Raw genomic sequence first — 22,971 nt, 5'->3', positions numbered from 1 at the left:
TTAATGAACGCCGTTAATGAGTTTCCCATTCGTTGTAGATATGCAAAACATTATAGAAAGTTCAGTACCTTTGCTTGATAACACATGGAGACCTACTTCTCATATTTTTTTATTTTCTAACGACTAGCTTGACACCTGCTTCAGCACATTCCAGAGAAAAGCTATTCTTTCCGTTGTGTTTACTTGTCAGAGTCGGAGAACGAAAATATAATAAGAGCATTTGGAAAGTGGAAACCCTTTTGTTATACAAACATCAAAATCAAATAGCAAGAGGCATTCAGTCCCTTTCCGGTCAAGTTCCAACAAGGCGATCAAGGAGCTGCAAAGCAGTAAAATCAAATGTAAACTCTCAGCAAATCTTACATGTAGTTGTTCATACCATCAAAAACAACAAAACTACACTAGGCAGAAAATCCCATACCTACAAATTAGCTATTGTAATTATAAAATCCAATTATTTGATTAAATGTATTACTTGGCAGGTTATGCGAACAATGAAACTAAGTTACCAGGTTAATTCAGTCTGTTGCAACGGATGTGTAACTTAAAAATTTGATGATTCAAGAAATGAATCACTGGTCATCATAACGAATTGCTATTACCATCAGGACTAAACACTAACCTTCTTGTAAAGCATCGAATAAAATTTTAAAGGGAAAGTAGGAATAAAAAAGAACAAATGTTTCCACCATATCTTGCAAGATGAATCTGAAAAAATGGAACTTACGAGACAGGTACTGTACAATCCATCCAACAAAAGGAATATGGTAGAGGAATACTTTGATAGATGACCCAAAACCACTGCAACGAAAAAAATAAAATAAAAATAAATAATAATTGATAATGATGAGCATACCTTACCGCTCAGCTCAAAATACAAAAGGCAACTTGGGTCTCAAATGTAAGGCTACAATAGAATTTGGGCATTTAACTCCAAGGCAAAAATGGCTGGGCTTTGATTTTAGAAAATCCCAATTCTGGCAGCTACAGCATATTTAAAAATTTTAATAGTCTCAGCTGGTGTTAGGTCTAAGTGTGATAAGTATTCTAGGGTCCAAGAAGGAAAGCATTAACTAACCTGAAGAGAACAAAACAACCATATATTTCAAGTATTATACCAAATATAGGCCACCTAACAAAAATGAAGAAGAGCCCTAGAAGAAACGAGACAGAACCCTGCAAAAGAGGAAAAATAACGCTCTTCATCTCCAATTAGAATGCTTCCTTTGCTATAAATATAGTAGAACCCGAGAAAACAAAAATACAAGAGTGGCATGCTTATTAGGCTTTCCATCCACATAGAAGATCTATAGACCTCAAAGCTCCATAAACAAACTGATGCAATCATGTGGGGACAGAAGTTTTTATTTCTTAAAAACACTGGTCAGAAATTGTTTCATCGGACACCTAAAACAACATGAATTCTTTAATTCCTTAGTCTTATTCCTTCAGGTAACAATGACCAGCACATTGGAAACATCATTATAACTGGAATTGATGCTTTCCAAAGAAACTGGGACTAGGAAACAGTATCTAGAGTGCAAGTGGACAAGTATGTTCAAAAGCTTTTTTTTTTTTACCAACATGTTCAAAAGCTATTCAAAAACCAATTTCTTTGCCTTAAACTATCACGGACACAATAAGGATATGGAATATGAAGCAGCAAGAGTATGCCAAAATCACCAAGTAAAAAACTCATGAAATTACCTCAAATAAACTCTCAACTATTCTTTACAATACAATTAACACCAGTTACCAATTCCCAGATGTACTGTGAATCACTTAAGTAGGTCAAAAGAGTTTATGATAGAGATAGATATGTCTCAATATGCTAAAAGAAGGCATTGATGTTTTTCCATTATGAGTGGCTGAGAGAAACTGAGGAGGCACATTTATCTGCGCTGAATTTTACATGCTTTTCATAAATCAAACATACAAGTGGACTGAATAGGTCAAAGACAAACAATAACCAGAAGAATCAAGAAGTTTCTTCTTGTTTTGTTATATAGATACATACTAGAGTGGACCCACATCCCCAGCTAAACTACCCTGTTGACAACTTGTGAACAGTGCAACTCCCTACACCTTTTAATTTTTATATGTCATATTTGATATTTAATATTGATTGATTGATATTGATAATGATGATATTGATTCTAATTTATTTTTCTTTCTCACACTAACAGTTGTTAGCCTGTTACAGAAGTACATAACTTTAGACAGATTATCAAATTGGGCAGAGCCAAAGAGGAATTCTTAATACAACAAATGAAGAAAGATGTTTTCTGATCAAATTTACCAACGTTGTCATGCTTGCCATTTCATTTGTATACACTACCACCATAGCGAATGACTGTGAGAGAGGAAGGGAGGAGGGGGAAGAAGAGTGGGCATGTTTTATTGATTGATGGAAACTTCACCTAATATACCTTATAGTTTGCTCTGTTGGTGAAGAGGTTCCATGTGGAATGCCAACCAAGCAAAAGTGCTACACCTGCCAGCCAGAATATCTGATTCCCAAATACTAAAGTCAGTAAAGTTTTTTCCTTCTTAAAATTACGTTATTTTCCAAAGGGAGAGGGGGGAAAATCAATATTTAGGTTCTAAAGGAAAGCTCTACATTTCCCAGAGCGAGCAAGCCACGGTCAAAGAAAAGAAGTATGCCAAGAAATGAGAAAAAGATGCCAAAGCCAATTAGGCCAATACCAGCCTCTGCATTGTAAGAAATGCAAGATCAAAACGACATTTAATGATGTCTAGATATGCTAGCAATAGCACATATAATCATATACCAATAAAAAAGTAAATCATGTATTCAACAAAAATTTTCATGGCTAGTTAAGATAGAAAAGTCTTGGAAGCCCTGAAATATTATGATGAATAAAGCCCAATTCTTTTTTTAATTCAAACTCAATAAATCACAGAGCATTCAGATCTACACACACTAAAAGAAAATTATGCTCCTGCCAAGTTAAATGCTCTAGAAAAGCTAATAAAAGAATATTCTTCAATATTGAAGAGAACTAGATCAATTGGTTCAGATATAGCAACACCAACTAATATTTCAAATAGTTCACAAATTGAAGTGTCAGGTATGGAGAACAGCACCTCAAACAGAAGTTTAAATAAACAATCAAAGCACTTATTTTTACACAAAGTATATTTATCAATATTCAATAGTAAACGGAATATTCTTGCCAAAAAAAAAAAAAAAGTGAACTGAATATTGAGCATGCCTCCTAATGCCATGAACTGAACAACTCTTACTCTTTATCTCACTTAACTCGTAGGCCATATTGAATACTAAAACAGCACCAGATGAGGCTAGGACTAGAAGGGACCTTAAAAGAAACTGCAACAAATGGAGAACAGTCATATCAGATCATTGATTCACATGCTCATAAACATTGTAAAAGAAATATACACAACAAGAAGGTACTATTGCCACTTTGAGTAGCATTTCCAGATCTTGTGTTAGTCATCATAAGATTTCTGGGAGCAGAGCAGCTTCTTAATATTTAACAATTAATGTTTCAAACAGGAGTTGCAGTGATTGGAGAAAAATTAAAGAAAAAGAAGCAACTATGTAGACATCAATCACGGCCTATTGCAGTAGAGGAACCTGACCAAACAGCAATATAGCGACCCTAATTGTAATCCACAATTTAAAACCAGGGTAAAACTTCAATTACAGGCCACGCAAAGGCACATAGGTGCGACATTTCAGCTGAAGACTAATGACTTGTACGATTAGAATTGCTAAGATCGGCACCATGAGAACAATGAAAGAATGATTGCTAGACAACCTCCATATATTTCAGCGGAAAAACACTCTTAGGTATAAATTCCAAAGTGATTAACATTCAAAACAACATTACTTGAGAAGATGATCAATACCCCGTACAGATTTCAATGTCATGGTTTACAAGTATGGAGTAAAAAATTGGAATTCTCAAAAGATAATTGAAAGTTTACCTTTGTGTTTCTAAGTGTGAGGCAGGGTTGATGCTGCAGTTTCCAGATGCTTGGTGCTGCTAAAATAAATCTCAGTTTAATTAAAGCCGGAAGACCCTTTCATGCTCCATGTGGATTCGAGGAAAAGGAAAGCTGTTTGAGCATAACCCTGAGTGAGTTAACGAAAATAACGGAAAATAAAGAACAAATGTTTAAGAAAAAAGAATCAGAACCCAGCTGCATTGGATTCAAGGCAGCCCACAATCGAAGATTCCGAAGGCGACGATGAGAGAGAGAAAGAGGTTCTACCTCAACTGACAACGTCAGCCAAATGAGTGAGAGAGTCGCTATGTTTATGGACCTGAGCATCTTATTGACCTAATCCAATATTATGGGTTTAACCACAATCTCAAGAATTTAGCCCAAGAAATTTCAATGTTATGTTTGGGCTCAACTTCTCGCTGTGTCTTTTTCTTAGCCAACCTTGTGACCAAAAATTTGTTTATCTGGACTCTGCTTCTTCATTGATGTTGTTATTATTTATGAAGAAAAAAAACATAATATTTGTATAAAAAAAAGCATACATATTCTATTATTAGATTCTTTAATGAAAATAATGATAATAATAAACATAAATTTTGAATAATGAGAAATGCGATTTTTCTTTTTGCTGACAAGTCTTTGATTCTACAATTGGATGATACATTGGCCATGTTTTCATTAAAAAATTATCTATATACTTTAATCAAAATATCTGGCAGAGAAAATGGAAGTTAGTCTAATCCATATTTGGATGTAGGATAATATAAGTGAATAATTTGGATTTGAATGAACACTTGTTCATCCATTACCATTCGTGTTCTCAAGTTTAGATATATTTTTCTAAACAAATAATCAATGTAACATTAAACTAATAGAGCCACATTATTGATAAATAAGAAATGGTCTAATTTCAAAAGAAATCTATGCAATTAATATAACATATAAAATTTGTAGAGTCACACTATTTATAAGCCAAAAATGGTATAATTCTGTTCAAACCCCATATACTTTACTTTTATTCTTCTAATCTTTTTCAAAGCATTTATCGAGCTCTAAGCTGTTGATTTAAAAAAAAAAAAATTGAGCTCTAAGCAATTTTTTTTTTATTCTTCCAATTTCTCAACATATTAAAATAAGGTTTAAATGTTTTTAACAAATTCAACTTCTTCCAATCTTGCCAGGAAGGAAGTGTTATTCTGCAGGACATTCAACATATATTCTCTTATTTTAGTTCAGTGTCAGTTGAATAAATTAAGCAACATTATACTCCTTTGTTCTCTTCTTTATCTGTACTGACTTATGAACTGTAACTTTTATTACATTAATTCATCGTTTGACCATAAACAAAAACAAAAATCTCTTCCTTCCATTTCTTTCATTTTCTCGAATTGCAACAATCAAAGAGAGAGAGCACGACAGAAAACCCAGGGTCCTTCTTTCCCTTCGTTCTTCCTCTTTTGATCACTTATGTCAGTCACTAGTGATCATGTTGTGACCGTCGCTGCCACGGAGGTCCTTTCGTGTAGTCTTCTTCCTCATCCACGTTTCTCGCCGTCGGTCTTCTTCTTCTCTTCCCTCTTCAATCGCTGCAGTGACGTACTGAGTCGTCCTTGTCTTAGTGGGTCAGCACTTGTTCTTCTTCCTTCCCTTAGCTTGATTGGGTGTGGGTATGCTTGAAACCTCTCCTCCTTGTTTTTTTCTTTTTGTTTTTTTTTTCCTGCTACCGTCCATCCGTGTGTGTAAGCGTATTGTTTGGGTTGTTGTAAAATCTGAATCTTTCTCCTTATTCTTGTCGATGCATGGAATAGAAAGTAGATGGAATTTAATCAAGTTGGAACTTAAAATTTAAAGGGTGCATCTTGATAGATAATTTCACTTGAGTTATTCGATTACTATAAGAGGAAAGAAATTGGGTTCTTAAGTCTAAATTGATTTTTGATGGGAAGTTTGAATTGTACTATATATAATATTGATATTGAAACTATAGAGGCAAGGGGTTGAAGGTTAAAAAAAAATTAATTGATTGAATTAGAAATTTATACATGCTTGGTGTTTGTAAAAAGGTTTGATAGAAGATTGTATTCTAATAATACAATTAGTTGGGTTAGAATGATATGAGAAATTTGGAGACTTCAATGATGATGAAGGATGAACTTTGATTTGTTCAAATTGATTGTAGTTGTATTACTGTCGCGAAAGAGTTTGTTTAATTGTAAAAACAATATTAAAATTATATTATATTTGATAGATTATTAGAAAAAGAGAAAATTTGATTGAAACTGTGAGAAAAGAATTTTGAAATTAAAGGATATATTAAGTAAGTAAATAATATTTTTAACAATTAGAAGTAATAATCTTTTTCTTACTTTATTTTTCGCTCATTCTAAATAGATTTTCCTATTCTACATTTACGATTAAGTTAATTTGAAATATACAAATATTTTATTTATTATTTGAATTTATTTATGCAATTATTGTCATGGCATTTTATTTTTCTAAAGTATTATACATGCATGGACTAAATAAATTACCAATGAAAAGATTATTTATATTTTATATTAAAGTACAATTTGAACTATAAAGATTTTTAGACTCCACATAAACTAGAATTGTTTTATGGGATTGAATACAAAATGCTAATTAGTAATGACAATTTTGTTAGCTCTTAGTGTACCATAGCACTCTTAATTAGTAGGATACGTTTGAAGTGTTAGCCCCGTGTATCGGCCAACACACATGAAAGGGAGGGTGTAATTTTGTGAATATAATCCACACCTATTATTTGTGAGCTTCATGATTGCGTCTATTTTTTGTGACTTCTTGTCACGCCGAATGTTACTTACTCTCGTGAACTGTATATCCACACTTGATATTTATTCTGTTTAAGTTTTAACAAAAAATAGGTTTTCAAGTTATATTTTCATTTTCCAAAGGATAAATTATATTTTTATAAATTTTAAAAAATTGTATAATATACATGTATTGTTTTTATATTGTAGTTATGATTTTTCGTTGTCTCTTTATTATTATTGTCATCAAATTAAAAGGCTGATGATAAATTATAATGTTAATTGTCTAGTACTATTAACGATGATATCTATCTATTTTTTCAATATACATATAGATACATACATACATACATATATATATATACATGTTGATGATTATTGTTTCCATTATTAATAATATTTGAGAACGTTATTCATTAAAAAAATTTTTGATATTTAAATAATAAAAATGGACTTTCTTTTCAGTACATCCGTAGGACTCTTTAAGTCAAGAAGCATTTTGTTACTCTAATTACCTTCTGGATTAATGTAAACATTTAAGTCTCGTTTGGTTATTAGAAAAAAAAAGAATAGAATAGATTAAAAAAATAAAAGTAAAAATAAAATTATTAAAAGGAATAGTGAACCACATTCATAAAAAAGAAGAGTCATTTAATTTATGGAGTTAAGAATTATAATTTATGAAATTTTTAAAAGGTGTGATAATTTTTAAATATATAATATATATTAATAATTTTTATTATGCTTATCATGAGCAGGAGGGATGATTTAATTTATTTTTGTATAAATTTTTTCAATTCATTCCATTCTTTTTTTTTTTAGAGTAATCAAACATGACTTCAAGCATTTTGTTTTGTTTTGGAGTTGCTTTACGAATCCTGTAAGGACGATCCCTGTTTTAAATATTTTGGCTTGTATATATGTACTATTATGGAGCTGGCAGGTTGTATAGATTTCATGGAATCCAACTTACAAGAAAAATTCTCTCAAAATTTCTACAACGTTATATATTATGTTCCTTTTAGTTTATGTTTATTAACATAAATCATGATAGTATGATAAATTTGTAATTAATATGTTAGGTATTATATCAATTTCAGACTCATGAAATATGAGTTTTTTTAATATTTGGGCCCTCATACTTTGATACTTCAGGGTGTGACATATACACTTTGAATACTTAAGAACTGTGTATTTGCAGCACAATAACTATTACTTACAAATGTATGCAATTAAGCATAAATTATGTTGAAATAACAATATATTCTCCTTAATAAATAATATTTTGTACGATTCAATTTATTTTATATATATACACACACACAGATATAATAATTCTAAATTGAGTTGATGCTACAGACACGTATGAATAAAACACACCGTATAACAATGTTCAAAATGTAAATAATCATTAAATTGTTGGGGACATTAAATTTACACTTGACTGATCTGATGATGATTGAACAACAAGTCATCAATATCCAAACAGCCAACAGCACATGAATTTTTCTTTTTTGGTCAAAATTATATATTTAGTCAAAGCCCATGCAATGGATGGAGTCTTATGAATTATATTAGCATCCTATCAATTTCAGCTTGTATTGACATTAATTATACATTTGGGCCAAAAAAAACCAAAGAAATTGATTATAATGAAGGGTCAATCAAAGACCCCTTTTTTCATATCGAATCGAACCATTTATTAGGGCTGTGACTTTAAATTACAAGGATATAACACAACAAATCATGAAAAAATTACACCTACCTTCCATCGCATGCAATATATTCTGTAGAGTGACAAGTAGATTTGCTCTCATCATTTACTCACGCAATGATGTTCCATCACTTGACTGAGCATTTCGAGCCCCCAATAATTTTTGCAAGGCAGCATGACATCTGAAAGTCCAAAACAATTGTCACCAAACTAGCTATGGTAAGAACGCAACAGTCATGATAATTGGGTAACGAGAAAAAGACATGGTTTTGTGGCTCGTCATACCTCCAAGGGAGATGGTCAAGGAACATGGATGGCGAAACAACAATATCTTTGAATTTTTCTCTATCTGCTATATACGCCTTGTAATGATTTTCCTTCCCCCGCAATCTAAAAGGTGTCCAAGTTGCGTATTGGAGTTTTTAGGTTCTGGAACAATATGAATTATGAGTCCTGGCAGATAAATGTCGGGGTGGTTGCTGGCTGCCTCATTTTCTAAAGTTTGATCAACATCTATTAAATGAGTCACGGGATCATTGTTTGAATTCACATCTGCAGCAAAAGGATTCATGAACTCTGTCTCATGAATTTCATCAACTTGGTCCCTTGCTCTGCCGCCGACCCAGAGAGAATACTCTTCATGCTCACTGTTGCCTGTAGTCCAAACAAAAGCACTTAGAGGCGGAATATGCAATTATGAAGGACTGGTGCATTTGTTCCCTGAGTCATGATAGCGAAGAACAAGATTGAATATACAATATTGCCATGAAAGCTATGAGCACGATCAATGATTTACAACCTTCACCAGCAAAAGAATTTGCAAATTCACGATTGTCACTTTCAATATGACCACTTCTGTTGGCTTCCGTCCAGAGTGGAAATTCTTGAATATCTTCTTCCATGTTACCTGCTGCATTAATTAAAATCCGTTAGTAAAGCACCTTTGACCAGCGAGCCTGATGAAAATATCATCCCCAGTTTCCACCATTCATTATAAAATCAACTATGTTCTCCTAAATGCCAGCAACAGATTAAGAAACTATGAACAACCTTTAGTACAAGTCTCGATCTGGCTTCTGCCTATTTGATGGTTTAAATCTTCCCCGGCGATGGCCCCTGAATAATAATCAGATGGATCGTGAGCATAAGCAATCTGACCACTTTCACATTTGCTTTTGTATAGAAACTGACAGGCAAGTTGGAAAATCGTGTCAGCATCAGCTCTAGGATATTCTGACAGAGAAGCAAGTGCAGCTGCCCTTAGCCGAAGAACGGATCCAATTGAAAGGCATGCTGAAAACTCATTGCCAAATATAATGCTGCATAAAGAATGAAAGAATGGTTTTATTGAAATAAACAAAACACAATGAAACGAGTGCATAAATTCCCACTCACCTTGTCACAAATTCTGAACATGCATTCGCCACAACCAAATCCACGCATGGGAGCGGCCCATATGCATAGACATGCAGATTAGGATAAAGGCGATAAAGCTGTGCAGTGCAGAAGGTAACAAAATAATGAACATGAAAATTAAATGGAGCGTAGAAAATGCAACATGTCAAGCCAAATAAGAAAAGAAAACGGCAAGGCAATACACTTTATCAAACGATTAATCTAACTTGAGCATTTAAAACATACAAATGGAAAATAATTCTATAGCATTAGAACTTATAAAAATATATATCACCAATTAGAACTCCAATGAGAAAAATTCTTGTATTTGACTTTCTAAATTTTGGACAAATCGTTCTTATACATGAGTTAGAGCAGAAGTAATGGTTAATTTCCTTTACATACTCGGCAGTCATTTTCATAAATCTGTTAGTTGACTGATAGTTTTTGCTGAGCGATTTCAAATGCAAAGCTATGCTAATAGAATAATAAGATTGGGATGCAAATAAATCTACTGTGTTCTTTTCTCACAAAAAGAGTGAACATGAATGGCTAGCATATTTGCATCTGTAATCAGCATTGGCGAAGGAAGCAAGGGTATGCAATATTCACAATACCCTGTATTCGTTGTAAGCTCAATCTAATGAAAATGGAAGATCGTTACATCAACTAGATAATGTCAACCAAAAACATCATTTTTAAGTAAAATGCCATACTCGTATTCCAAGCAATGCAGCAATAGCACCTCCAAGAGAATGCCCAACTATGCGAACCTCATACCCAAAGCATTCACGACCAACTCCCAGTAAGGTAGAAAGAAGACCACTGGATTCAGATTCTGCATGCCCATTTCCATTAACACAAGTTGGCTAACATTAAGATAAGAATGTCAAGAGAGCCTTAATATTAAAAATAAATGATGACATGTTTGGATTGGGAGCTGATCATATAAAGCACCATATTGTTCACCCTCTTAATGACAAAAAGAAAGGACTAAAAAGTGGCAAGGAGATGAAAGGGCTCAATACCCTAACTTTCTAGATCAAATAACCAAGAGTTTGAAGAACCAGAAGGACTCTCACCATGTTCCCCAGGATTTCCTTCAATCTGCATAAAAATCTCTCGGGCAGCCTCAACAATACCTGAGTGGCCATAATGAGGGAATGATGAGGTCACACTTTTCCTTACATCAGAATGAATGTGGTTGCAGCTGCCAATGGGTAAATAAGCATTGGAGTAAGCAACCAATTGATTAATGATGAGACCAGTAAAAGATCTAAAAATTGAAGAGTAAAAAATTAATTCTTAATGATAATATACAATACTAAACTAGAGCTTTTCATGATGCTTCCTGAAAATGTCAAATCCTCAAATGGTTTGCCATTTGCCATTGTGTGGCTTAAAAATGTACTTGATAGTGTCAAACAAGATTCCTTGGCATGTAGCCATCTGCAGCGTCATTCAAAAATCATATGCCTGATCTGACTACCTAACTTCAATACCAGAGAGCTGACTAAAAGATTCATAGACATTCCTTCATTAATGTGTCAAATTCTAGTGATTCACATATATCTTCACTCAGATCTTAGTGGTTAGCTTTCAAAATTAAGTTTATACGCTCCATGGCTTTTTACAGCTAAATACTGCAAACTTAATTTTTAGTGCAACATAGAGCTGCATTCAATTTCCTGCAAACTCAATTATTGGGTGGCTTTGAATTAAATGAATAACTAATAGCTCAGAAGTCAGAACTCAACTCAGGTCAAATTAACAAAGGAAGTCATTGAAACATTACAGGATGGGCAGGAATGTTGTTGGATAGTCAAGTATAATTGATTAAGTTCATTAGGTAAATGATTAAGGGGATAAAACAATCAGGGGATTCCATCAATGATAGGAACAAGAATTTTCTCTTGCACATTATAGTTCTGCATTAGCAAACGTATAAATGCAGATAGTGAGAAAAAGGAAGAAAGGAAAATACTTTATTAGACCAGCCAAATCATCTGCAGAGAGGGTGCATTCCTTGCATAATCCATCAGTTATTAGGTCCTCAGGGGTCTCAGTTCCACGAATAGTAATCACTACACATCTTAGACTTTGTAGAACCACAACAAAGTATGCAGCTTGACATTTGACCTGGTATGTGTAACGGATAAACAAATTTAGCATAATGTCACTTAAGCCCTATTCCATAATCACAATATTATACCCAGAGGAATGAAGATATTTGTGCATCTCAAGTTGAGTAGGTCTGGTTTCCTGCATTTAAAACTAAACCTAAAATTTGGGTTCCAAAAAAGAAACAAACGACCTGCTTAATCAACAATAACCAGAGTGCAGGAAGTCAATTTGATTCACTTCACTGAGAAAAGTCAAGGAGAACAAAATATATTATAACAAGGCTCTATGACTGTAATATAACATTGACTTTAGACACTTAACGCCCAATCATACATTTGGTTCCTGCTTTTACTGCATTTACAGTTGAGCACCATTACCTTTACAAGAACCACTATAACTCATTTACATGAGTATTGGGATTGTGAATATAAAATAAACCAAGAAACCCCAAAGGCCATCAGGCAAGAGCAGCCTTGAACAAAATGTTTTCCAAGTTTGGATATATTTTTATAAGCATCCTTTAAACACATTTTCATTTCTTAAACGTCTCCTACAAAACTAATCCATACATTGCTAAAGGTGAGTCTCTGTCACCTAAATCCTAACATCAAAACATCTCACTCAGAGCAGATTAGTGATTAATTGAATAATCTCACCTGGTTGATACGTCCATGTCTGAGCACTTCAGGGGGTAAATTGACATACTTCAGAAAGGCCGCTGCATGACCTCGCCACCAGTTATCACCAACTAATACAGGTCGTCTAAAGAAAGTGATATCATAATGATGCAGAGGCAAAAGAGGCAAAAAGAAATCAAGTTTTATGCATCTATGCATATTTGAAAAGAATGCAGACGAGACATAAGATGACAGAGTAGGAAATGTCAGTGTGAATGAGTAAGTATGCATGGCCTAAACACAAAATCTAACCAATTAATGGAGTTTATCATTCAGGCTACTGGATGGACAAATAAGTAATATGCACTAGTTTTCATATGATTTTTCTTTTTGGTACAAAGTTTTCAAATGATTTTAAATTTAAACATTTATGAGCTTTTTAACATGAATTTGAAAATATACTTTGCTGGTCTATTGCTGATGGGGAATATGGCTACAATTACGTCATTGTTTCAGTAGTTAATTTAGTTTAAAGTTTGTTTTCTTTAAATTATTTTAGAATAGGATATCCGTTATCTTTTAAAATATTATTCTTTCAATTATGATATTCAGGGCTCTATAGAGAGCCACACTACTCACATGCTGCGAATTGTACAAGTCCTCTCACAAAATTATTTCTTGGGCTCAATGCAATCTTTTCTTTTTATATTCCTTCAATCTTTCTCCACACATTTCAATAAAATCTAACCATTAAAGAAATGAATATAACCATCGAGAAAATTTTCATGTGATCATGCATTACCATCTTTTTTTAACTTGTTATCATTCTCAAGCATTGCACAAAAATATCTAATTATTTAATAATTCTTTTGAAGTCTGAGATCATTTGCTATGTTCAAAAGAGGAAATACCTAATCACACTGAAGCTAGGGTTCAACTATCATCCAATAACCCAAGCATTCTAATGTTTGAAGTTAATAAGCATTGAGTGATAAATGCCCATAAAATAGGGTATCCAACAAGATCCCACCAACTTCAGGTTCAAAAAAATAAACCACCTGCTGCGTGTCCATGGGCACAAAACTCCTTGTCTGTAGAGCCATGCACAAGGAAATATGAAAGGATTTCGCCCAACATCAAGCAATGGACCCTGCATCATATCATCAGATAAATTCTCAATTTAAGTTGGACAAAAGTGCAAAAATATCTAAGAAGTTGTCAGCTAGGAACATTCAGTAATTTAAAGTGAGAAAAAGTGTACAAATACCCATGAAGTTATTTTTTCCAGTGCATCTGTGACCAAACCGTTAAAATTCAAGTCGGTACGGTCACATGTGCACTTAAAAAACAATTTCATGAGTACTCATACACTTTTCCTCACTTTAACCTACTGGATACTCCTAGGTGACAACTTCTTGGGTATTTTTGCTTTTTTGCCCATTTAAGTTAATAAGCAGCAAATGCAAGTTGCAAGAAGTATTTTGCTCTCAGTACTGTGTAGGCAGCTTCAGCAAATTTATGGAGAGCTGCAGCCTCCCGAATATGCATTTCTGGCGGTTCCATGCACTCACCAAATGACTCTGAAGGTTCTCTATCTCTTTGAAGTAAAACTAAACCTGGAGAAACATCCATGTCATACAACACAATGGTAACATGAAGCTGAAGTGAAATTGGCAAAATGGTAACACGTGAAATGTTATTTGGATTACACATCCGGCAATATTTAAATCTCTCAACTAGATCAATTCTACCAGGGACATGTATTTGGAAGCAAGAGCATGGTCTTGACCACTGGAGTGCAGTAGCAGACAATGAGAATATGAGATAAATGGAAATGATGTAATTTTCAGGAGTTCATTTAAAGGTGAAAAGCAATCAGTGGCTACTGGGGTATGACTATGATATATATAAAAGAGAATTACATATACCAATACATTTATCAGCATGCAGCCTCTCCATCTCTCTGACGTTGTTATGGTATTTGGATGGGGGGAAGAAAGGGAAGAAACAAAGAAACAGAACAGAGACAGAGAGAGATAAGGGAAACAAAGAGCAATGAACTGAATAGTGCAATTCTATTAGGAGTTAAAAATCATCTGAAATACAAGGTACATCCCTTTATTTATAGGCATTCTTAATGAGCTTATCTAGCTGCTATAACTAACATTAAGTCTCACTAAATCATTTTAGATCCTAACAAACAGTAACTAACAAGTTTTTTCCCATTTATATTTACATAACAGACATTGATGTAAAAGAGAACCCAGGAGGAGCCCTTTCAATATCACGGTAGATATTGATTATTAGCAGGGAAGATAAACTACATTATCATAATTTGACCCAACATTGATTTTGTAATTAGTATAGTCTGATAATTACAGAACTACCTGACTTTTCTAAAAGACGCCACAATCAAGTAGTTTGTTAAGCTGAAGCCAATTAGATTAAATCTCCCTTAGTAGGCATTCTACTTCTAGATACTCCATTAACATTTAAGGTAACACGACATCTTGGAAGAGTAAGAAGCAGGATGATGGTGCTAGGTCAATTGTCAAAGTTGATTATCAGTAGCAATGTACAAATTTAAATGGCTAAAACAATTACTTTGGGAATTATTGAATCAAGAAACACTACACATTGCCTGTAACAAGCTTTGCCCAAACAACATTTATACTCCAACTTTTTGTTCGACAAAATACTCACACTTAATTGCCTGTGTCAAAGATATTCAACTTCCAAAGGAACCGCCTGAAGAGTGAAGACTAGAGCACCAAGTTACTAACACCTCAAACCAACATACACTGGCCATACAACTAGTCATGTTATCTCTTGGTTAAAGTGAAAAAGAACTTTCATATAAAAAGAAAAAAAAAAGTGAAAAAGAACCTTCACATAAAATTATAAAATCTTTCATTTAATGAGCTATAATTGGAAGGATTAAGACTAACGCTATGGTACAAATGCCTAAGAAAATGCATTGCTTCAAACATTTCATTATAATAAATTTCAAAGCTTTTTAAGCTTTATGGAAAAGAGGAAACTGTATCATCCTTTGGTGTCTTTGGCTGATGAGGAAATCTTAGATATAAAAGGGGGAAATCTGTTTCCCTAGATTTTATATGCATAAGGACAGTTTTTAGTTGTCTCTTTTGTGTCCAGCACATTGATTCTTTCAGGAAATTTCTATGGTAGTGTAGAAAAATCAACCAGAGAACACAATGTTACAGAGAAAAGTCTTTTACACCTGCCAAAAGCTCCAAATGCCCAGTGCCAGATGCACGATATGCAACAAGATCACCCAATAACTGTGCAACTGAATAGACTTCATCTTCTTCCATTGTACTCCTAGAGAATTGGGTAGAAAACTAGAGATCAGAGTCAACATATAAAAAAATATATGTATGTATGTATGTATTGGGAAAATCAAACCTCAGAGGAGCATACATGTATCTGAATCGGCCTAGACAGCACAAAGTTTCCCGTAGGCCATGATCAAACACCTCCATATAGTGGTGCTTCCAAGCATTATCATGGGTTTCATAGAAAGATCTCCATTTAAGAACATCAGACCCAGCAAAGCACTGCACTAGGGCAACAAAACATATCGTAATCATGAATAAAGCCAGTAACTTCTGCTTCAACCAGCTTGATTTTGAGTCCAATTCTGCATTACAATAATGGCAGATATAACTGTAAAATTCTCAGATATGTATGCTAGTAATAGCAGTTAAGTACATCGCCAGACTCTAAAGCAAAGCATGAAAATATAGTCATAAAAGTAAAACAGTACTTTTTCCTAGTTGACTAGCCTTTTTTTTTTCTCATTAGGAGCACATATGGTAACTAAGAATTCAAATGCGTGTTTTCAATTAAGAACCCAATCTGGTCTGCTAACATCATCAGCTCTTATAAGGTCGAGTAGACACTCATTTCTCTATTAGAAAGGGCCCAAAACTAATTTTGGCACATTCTTCAGTAATCCAAACATTGCATAAACTATTAAACTTTGAAAATAGGGTGTTATCTGAAGAATCATCAAACCTAAAAACTGATTGTAAATTGGCCTAACTCTTTGTATGGAGATAAACAAAGCAATATTGTAGTCGCATTAAATGGCAGTCTTGATATCAGAACTGGAACTGTGTAGTTTTCAGTTTAAACTTCTAATCAGTTAGGAGAAAAAGTAAAGTTTAGAGAAATCTTGTAGAAGTCAAAAAGGTGGCCATAAGTAGTAAAATTTGGGATGATTTCTACAGTCAAAACTAAGATCATCCACAAAGGATTTTGAAAAACTAAAATAAGTTGCAGAGTGCAAAATTGTTGAGATGAAAAATATAATGATGATACAAAGTGTATCAAACAGTAATCAGACATGAAGAAGAAACATTCTTTCTCAGAGCATTCCATCAGGTTGCTGAGAGCATCTGACCCAGTGTCACAGCTGTAATGCATCACATAATTATCAACAACCCATCCACAAATTTTCAAAACTAGGTTATAATTAACCTCTGAAACTGTAAGGATAACAAATTTATAAGCAAAGAGCAAGACATATATATATATATATACATACATATATATCTTGGGCTCCCTTTCTCAATGAAGAAATCATCCCAAGGATCTTTCTCTGATAATCAGATACTGAATTCTATTGAACAACTTCAGCATAGTTTATTTAAAGAAAAAAAGAAAAAAAAAGTTCCCATTGGTACTCAAGCATCAAACACAAAATAGCATTTACGTAACTTGACTTCAAAAGATCCCTCGCCTCTATGAATCTTCCTATTCAATATCTAACCTAGTTGAACCATACGGTCATGTCACCTATTTCTTTCTCCATCCATTCATGATCCCTTCCCTTTACAATATACTTCCTTCATCCTAAATATAGGTCTCAATTTTTTTAGGCAACTCTAAAACCTAAGTGATGTATAAAAAGTAGCTTTTTGTTTCCAAATATGCCCTCAATTAAATGCCTCCTTAGAAAGTACATTCTAAAGTAATTTTAATTCTCTATAAGGGTATTTTAGGAAAAACTCATTAATGACACCTACAATTCCAAATTGAAACTCGTATTTAGGGACAAGAAATCTAAAATTTGAGACTTATAAATAGGGATGGAAGAAGCATATTTTAGGAATTTTCTCCTTTGAAAGTATTTGAGCTCCTTGACCGTGACTAGTATATAATGAAATTTCATTTGCTGTTTCCTTAACCACTTAGCATCCTGACATTTTTCACTTGTAGAAGTGAAAAACTAATAGCAGATGGACTTTGAGAGGGAAAATTGTTCATAACTTCACCAATATTTAGGTATGAGTAATCATGATCACTGAAATATCAACGATCATAATTTTAGGAATTTATTCATTTTGATCATAGGTTAAATGATAATCAAGTCAGGTAGTGCTAATCAGATAGCTCATGTGACAGTTTCTATAATCAATTTGGTCCAACAGCAAGATGGTTTTTTGTTTTCTAGGCCATTATCAGATGAAAGAGGTAAACTTTCTTGATGAAAGCATTATTACACAAAGACACAAGAACTCATGCAAATATATGTACACACGCATACGCTATCCAAACAACAAATGTTTGATGTTTATGGAGAACCACAGCATTAGTTGAAAGCATAAAGACAAAGAAGCATGCGAGAACTCATCTTACCTAAAACACAACCACTTGATGTTCTATCTTTTGAGAAATATTCAGTTGTCTTTAATATAAGGTATGTTGCACACACAACTTGCAGCACTAAAACGACCAATGATAGTCGACTCCACCACAGCCATTTCTTATACCTTATCTATTTCTTGCAAATTATAAAATATATATGTTAATTCACACAATTATACAAATCAAATGGTCTAGGAATCATAATAATCAAGTTTTCACATATAACTTCAAAATAATGTGATTGAAATGAAAGATGATGGACATAATCCAACCATGGGAAGGAACAAGATAATCAACATAAGAAAGCTAGGTGACATTCTGGCCCAAAAAAAAAGAAAATGAAAGCTACGTGATAAGAAAAGAACTGCCAGCTGCACAGTATCTTGTAATGTGCCACTGAACCTGCTCATGCTATAGACTAATTACAGTTATGGTCTCCTGTGGCATTTTAAGACTACCATAGCACATGTCCAGGAGAAATTGTTCCATGGTCAAAGGGCACACTCCTTGATCTCAAGGACTTCATACAACATATTGCATCAAACGACAGCCATTGAACAATGTAACAATAGACATGGTGCTAATTAAAAATTAAAAACACAAAAATCAAACATTAGGCCCAACAAACATTAAGCCCCAGAAAGTATTGCTTTCAGCCAATAAACCTGCAACATGTCATTAGTATTGACTCTATTGAGTACGTTATCCAAACAGATGGCTTGACTAAAGAAAGAGCATTAAGTTTCAAATTGCGCTTGTCAAGAAAAAAGGTGTCCCGATTAGGAAATTACTGCCTAAATTGTGTAAAACATTTTATAAATAGGAACTAACCTTCTAAAAGTCGTCTTGGAGGGAGTAATAGATTATATTCTTATTCTGGATTGGCTTGAGACGACTAAAATGCAGCTAAAGAAAATAACCATAGAGCCTAAAGTAAGACAATGTCTGCCTCTTGTAGCACTTTAGATTAGAACCTAGGGCACCGAAGATTCGGAGCTAACGATTTTCTGGCATTTATGTGAATATTTTGTTAAATATTTGCTTCCTTTGTGACAACAAATTGAATTCTGAAAATGACGTTAAAATCAATCAAAATCGCAATGCTTGTCATCCATTCTATTTAGCTTAGGTACACCATTGAGATACACGGACAAGATTGAAATAACAAGATACACATGGAACTTCCTTGTCTAACATCCAGAAAGACTGAAATAAGATGAGCAACTTGCTTGATTACCCGTCTCTCCAGGCGAACTACTGGATCAGCAACAACGGTGCCGTCGGATGGACACTTAAGGATGCACTTGGCAGTGATTTCTTGAGAAATTCCAGTTTGGATCATGACCCCAATTCTCATAAGCGCGGCAACAGATACAAGCACGAATGGGAGCACATATTGGCGGTCGCAGTGCGGGTAGGCCTCGATAATGAGAAACCCACCAAGGAAAATGACCAACAAATTGGAAACGGCCGTGAAAATAGCGGTACGTCTAAATTTCGTCAGCCTGGAGACCCACATTGTCACTGCGATGAAGCAGTGCACTGGGGCGATTGGGATTGGGCGGAGGAAGGAGGAGACTGGGTTAGTAATTATGTGCGTTGTTTCGGGGATACGCGAGCATCAGGATACATTGCCAGATTGCCTGTAGAGTTTCGTGCATTGTCGAATTGCAGATTCCATTGTCATTAGTCCCTAAATGGCTTCGGTTAGCGATTAATTCGACCCTCTTGTCACCGATAAAATCATAAAAAAATCATATTAAAGTCTTTTTTGCCAGAGAATATCAGATTAAAGTCTGAGTCTAATCTAACTAACTTCTCTTTTGCCCCAAAAAATAAAATATATATATATATATAAAACTAAATTCTCATTCTAGGCGCATACCATCTCATTCACCATAAAATTCTAACCACATAGCAATAGTTCATTTCCAATCTCTTCTATTTGATGCCTTTCCCATTTGTTAGATGGATTGTTTCTTTTTTTTTTTTTATAAATGGGGCTTAAGCCAAGGAAAAGTCTAAATGTGTGTTTGATTTTTAATTTATATCTAACAAAAGTTTATTTAAAAGATTCAATTATTTATTGGATTTGATAAAAACACATCTTATATTTGGTTTGATTGTACTTTTGAGAATTATTCAAACAACTTTTAAATAAAATTACAGAGCATTAATCCTATGAGCTACACCCATTTCAACCGCATTAGCTCTAATGAATTCTGTAATATCGTGAAGAGGTTGTTCCCATCTCATGCTTGTTTCTTTTTGATTCAGACTCAATTTTGTCACTGCATCAACACTTTTGATTTCCCTCTCTGTACACATGTTGAATTTCCAATTGCCATACTCAGCTCATGAGTATGTTTCAGATTCAGCGTCAGGAGGTAACATCCTTTTGTATATTGATTACAATTGAGAGCTTTCACCACCTTAGCAGCATCACTCTCCACTATAACCTCTCTGAGTCTTGGCTCCCAACAACAATGAAGTCCATGTATAACTGCCCACACTTCAGCACCCTTGGCCTTATAGATGCTAAGGAAAAAAAAAAAGAAAATCCTCGTCTCCACTTACCCTCGTCTCCTCTAATAACTCCTCCACATCCTTTTCTGCCATCATTGCTATGTGTTCTATCTATATTCAACTTATGCTAGCCTTTCCTTAGTTTCTCCCATGTTATCAGTTCCACATGCTGCTTAATGCTCTCTGGTTCTGCCTCTTTCCCTTTGCAATGCATGTTTCTTATGTATTGCTAAATTAGCTCATCTGCATTATATGGGATTGCATCTTTCTACAATCCAATTTGCATTCACAAATTTCTACACTCGATACTCTTCCCAAAACGAGGAATATTGATTAAAATTTAAAATGAAACATCATTTTTTTAATCATGTGTCAAATTAAAAAGAAGTAATTAATCATCAATTCATTCTATTTGTAAGGCAATGCAAACTATTTTTCAAAAATAAAAAGTATTAGTCCAATGTTTGAGGTTTTTACAACTTCTCAAAAACAAAATACTTAAGGTTTGTTTGATTTCTATTTTCATTTTGTATTTTTTAAAAAAAAAATTAAAACAAAACAAAATAAAAATATGTCTAATTATGTTAATTCAAAAAAAAATTAAAGTTAAAAAATAGGTCAATAGTAAGAGTTAAAAGTGATTAATTGTGATGGTTTATAATAAAAATTAACCAAACTAACTATATTTTACAATAATCAAATGTAATGTGTTTTGAAAATAAAAAAATAAAATGAAAACCACTTTAAAATATTTATTTTTTTATTTTTAAAAATAAAAAACGAGAATAGTTTTGAAAATTATTCAATTCAAAACATTTATTCAAGCAAGATTTTTATTTTTTTACTTTTAGTTTTTAAAAATAGAAAACAGTTTTTGGGAATAGAACCAAAATAGGCACTTATATATTTATGATACTTGTTTATAATTAAATTAAGATATATGAGTTTTTTATACATTGCTAGTTCTTGTTATTAATGTTATCGATACATTTAAATTTATTTGTTTTGATTTGATTAAAAAAATATATTTAATATATGAGGTCAAGTATCTAAATTTTTTTAAAATATTTATTCCGTTATAAAATGCTGACTTTTTAAGCACTGTTTTTTTTTTTTTTTGGAGGATAAAGAATTGACTGACGTGTTGTTACTTGTTGCATCACTTTACATGCTCGGGTCCTGTGGTTTCATTTGGCATTTTCTGATGTTTTTAATTTTGAGCCAAGAAAGCCTCGCTTATTCATTCACAATCCAAATGCACCAAAAATCCAATCTGAATGTTCAACTGAGTTACTTAAAACTGATTGACTGGATTTTAAACCAAATCGAACTGAATGAAGTATAACCAAATTATGACAGGTCGGTTCATTTAACTAATTCAATCAGTGAACTTTACAACAAACTAGTTGGACCTGTACCTATTCTACTGCTTCCATGGCTAAGCATAAAAGATAAAAACATTGGAACTGGAATTGAACAGGCACTGGATTTTATTTGTTGGCTGCAAAATGAAAATCTCAAGACTTGTTCTCATCAACATCCTTATCTTCTTGTCATTTACTTGTCTCTCCATGACTAAACCTGTCACCAGTGCATTGCTGTTGGCAGGTTCCCGCGTGGTTTTGGGCCGAACAAGACGGGGGCCCATTGCCCACCACTTGACTTCCATCTTATTGTGCCCTTATATAATATAATCTTTTATTTTATGAACTACGTATAAACAACGAAGTAGAAGAAACCCCTAAAGTAAATTTTAAATTTATTTTTTATATAACATTCTCCTTTAACTTTAAAAATGATATAATTTAACCTTTACTGTTAATAAAAATTAATTTTAATTATCAGTTGATTAAAAAATAATCTCAAAAAATATAAAAAAGACAAAAAGGTATGGCCAATGACTCAAAATTTACAGACAATAACCCAAAAATTATTGAAAATGATCAAAAAAATTATTGATCCTTTTCTGTAATTTTAGAATTATTTTCTATCACTTTTATTAATTAATTATTAAAATTAACTTTTATTAATAATAAAAGTTAAATTGTATTGTTTTTAAAAGTTAAAAGGTAATGTTATATTGAAAACGAGCTTGGGGCCAATTTGAGACTCTCTTGGATCTAGTTTAGATGTC

General features: G+C 33.3%; 2 protein-coding genes across 4 annotated transcripts; both read right to left on the bottom strand.

The window, feature by feature from the left end:
• On the bottom strand, nt 1–4,301 carry LOC129307698 (vesicle transport protein GOT1). 3 transcript variants are annotated; one of them, XM_054948557.1, is made up of 8 exons: nt 4,264–4,301; nt 3,976–4,107; nt 3,268–3,352; nt 2,621–2,712; nt 2,430–2,510; nt 1,079–1,176; nt 728–801; nt 1–319 (listed from the first exon to the last, which is right to left on the bottom strand). In XM_054948557.1, the coding sequence occupies exons 3-8, from the start codon at nt 3,293–3,295 to the stop codon at nt 312–314; spliced, it is 381 nt and encodes a 126-aa protein (XP_054804532.1). In that variant the 5' UTR covers nt 3,296–3,352; nt 3,976–4,107; nt 4,264–4,301; the 3' UTR covers nt 1–311. The 3 variants fall into 3 exon arrangements, with proteins under 3 accessions (XP_054804532.1, XP_054804530.1, XP_054804531.1); XM_054948555.1 differs by lacking the exon at nt 1,079–1,176; XM_054948556.1 differs by lacking the exon at nt 1,079–1,176 and having other exon boundaries at nt 4,188–4,287.
• Nucleotides 4,302–8,347: 4,046 nt separating this feature from the next.
• Nucleotides 8,348–19,995, bottom strand: LOC129307715 (uncharacterized). The gene is given in 16 exon segments (XM_054948583.1): nt 8,348–8,681; nt 8,785–8,908; nt 8,911–9,153; nt 9,299–9,406; nt 9,550–9,818; nt 9,895–9,992; nt 10,611–10,732; nt 10,977–11,104; nt 11,879–12,033; nt 12,675–12,780; nt 13,694–13,785; nt 14,130–14,251; nt 15,880–15,980; nt 16,065–16,299; nt 18,303–18,441; nt 19,549–19,995. Coding segments are annotated over 16 exon segments (2,400 nt in total). The 5' UTR covers nt 19,831–19,995; the 3' UTR covers nt 8,348–8,605.
• Nucleotides 19,996–22,971: the final 2,976 nt, after the last annotated feature.

Source organism: Prosopis cineraria, unplaced genomic scaffold (genome assembly GCF_029017545.1).
Source record: "Prosopis cineraria cultivar Desert tree isolate PC_DT_omini unplaced genomic scaffold, ASM2901754v1 PC4, whole genome shotgun sequence".
Classification (NCBI taxonomy): domain Eukaryota; kingdom Viridiplantae; phylum Streptophyta; class Magnoliopsida; order Fabales; family Fabaceae; genus Prosopis; species Prosopis cineraria.
The sequence above is the reverse complement of the archived record's forward strand: the minus strand, read 5'-3'. Positions and strand labels throughout refer to the sequence as shown.

Coding starts and splice junctions, on each gene's coding strand:
- LOC129307698 (XM_054948555.1), bottom strand. CDS start 3,295: ATGGCCTACGAGTTAAGTGAGATAAAGA. Junction 2,713..3,267: donor CGAGTTAAGTGAGATAAAGA/GTAAGAGTTGTT, acceptor CTTACAATGCAG/AGGCTGGTATTGGCCTAATT. Junction 2,511..2,620: donor GCTTGCTCGCTCTGGGAAAT/GTAGAGCTTTCC, acceptor TTTGGGAATCAG/ATATTCTGGCTGGCAGGTGT.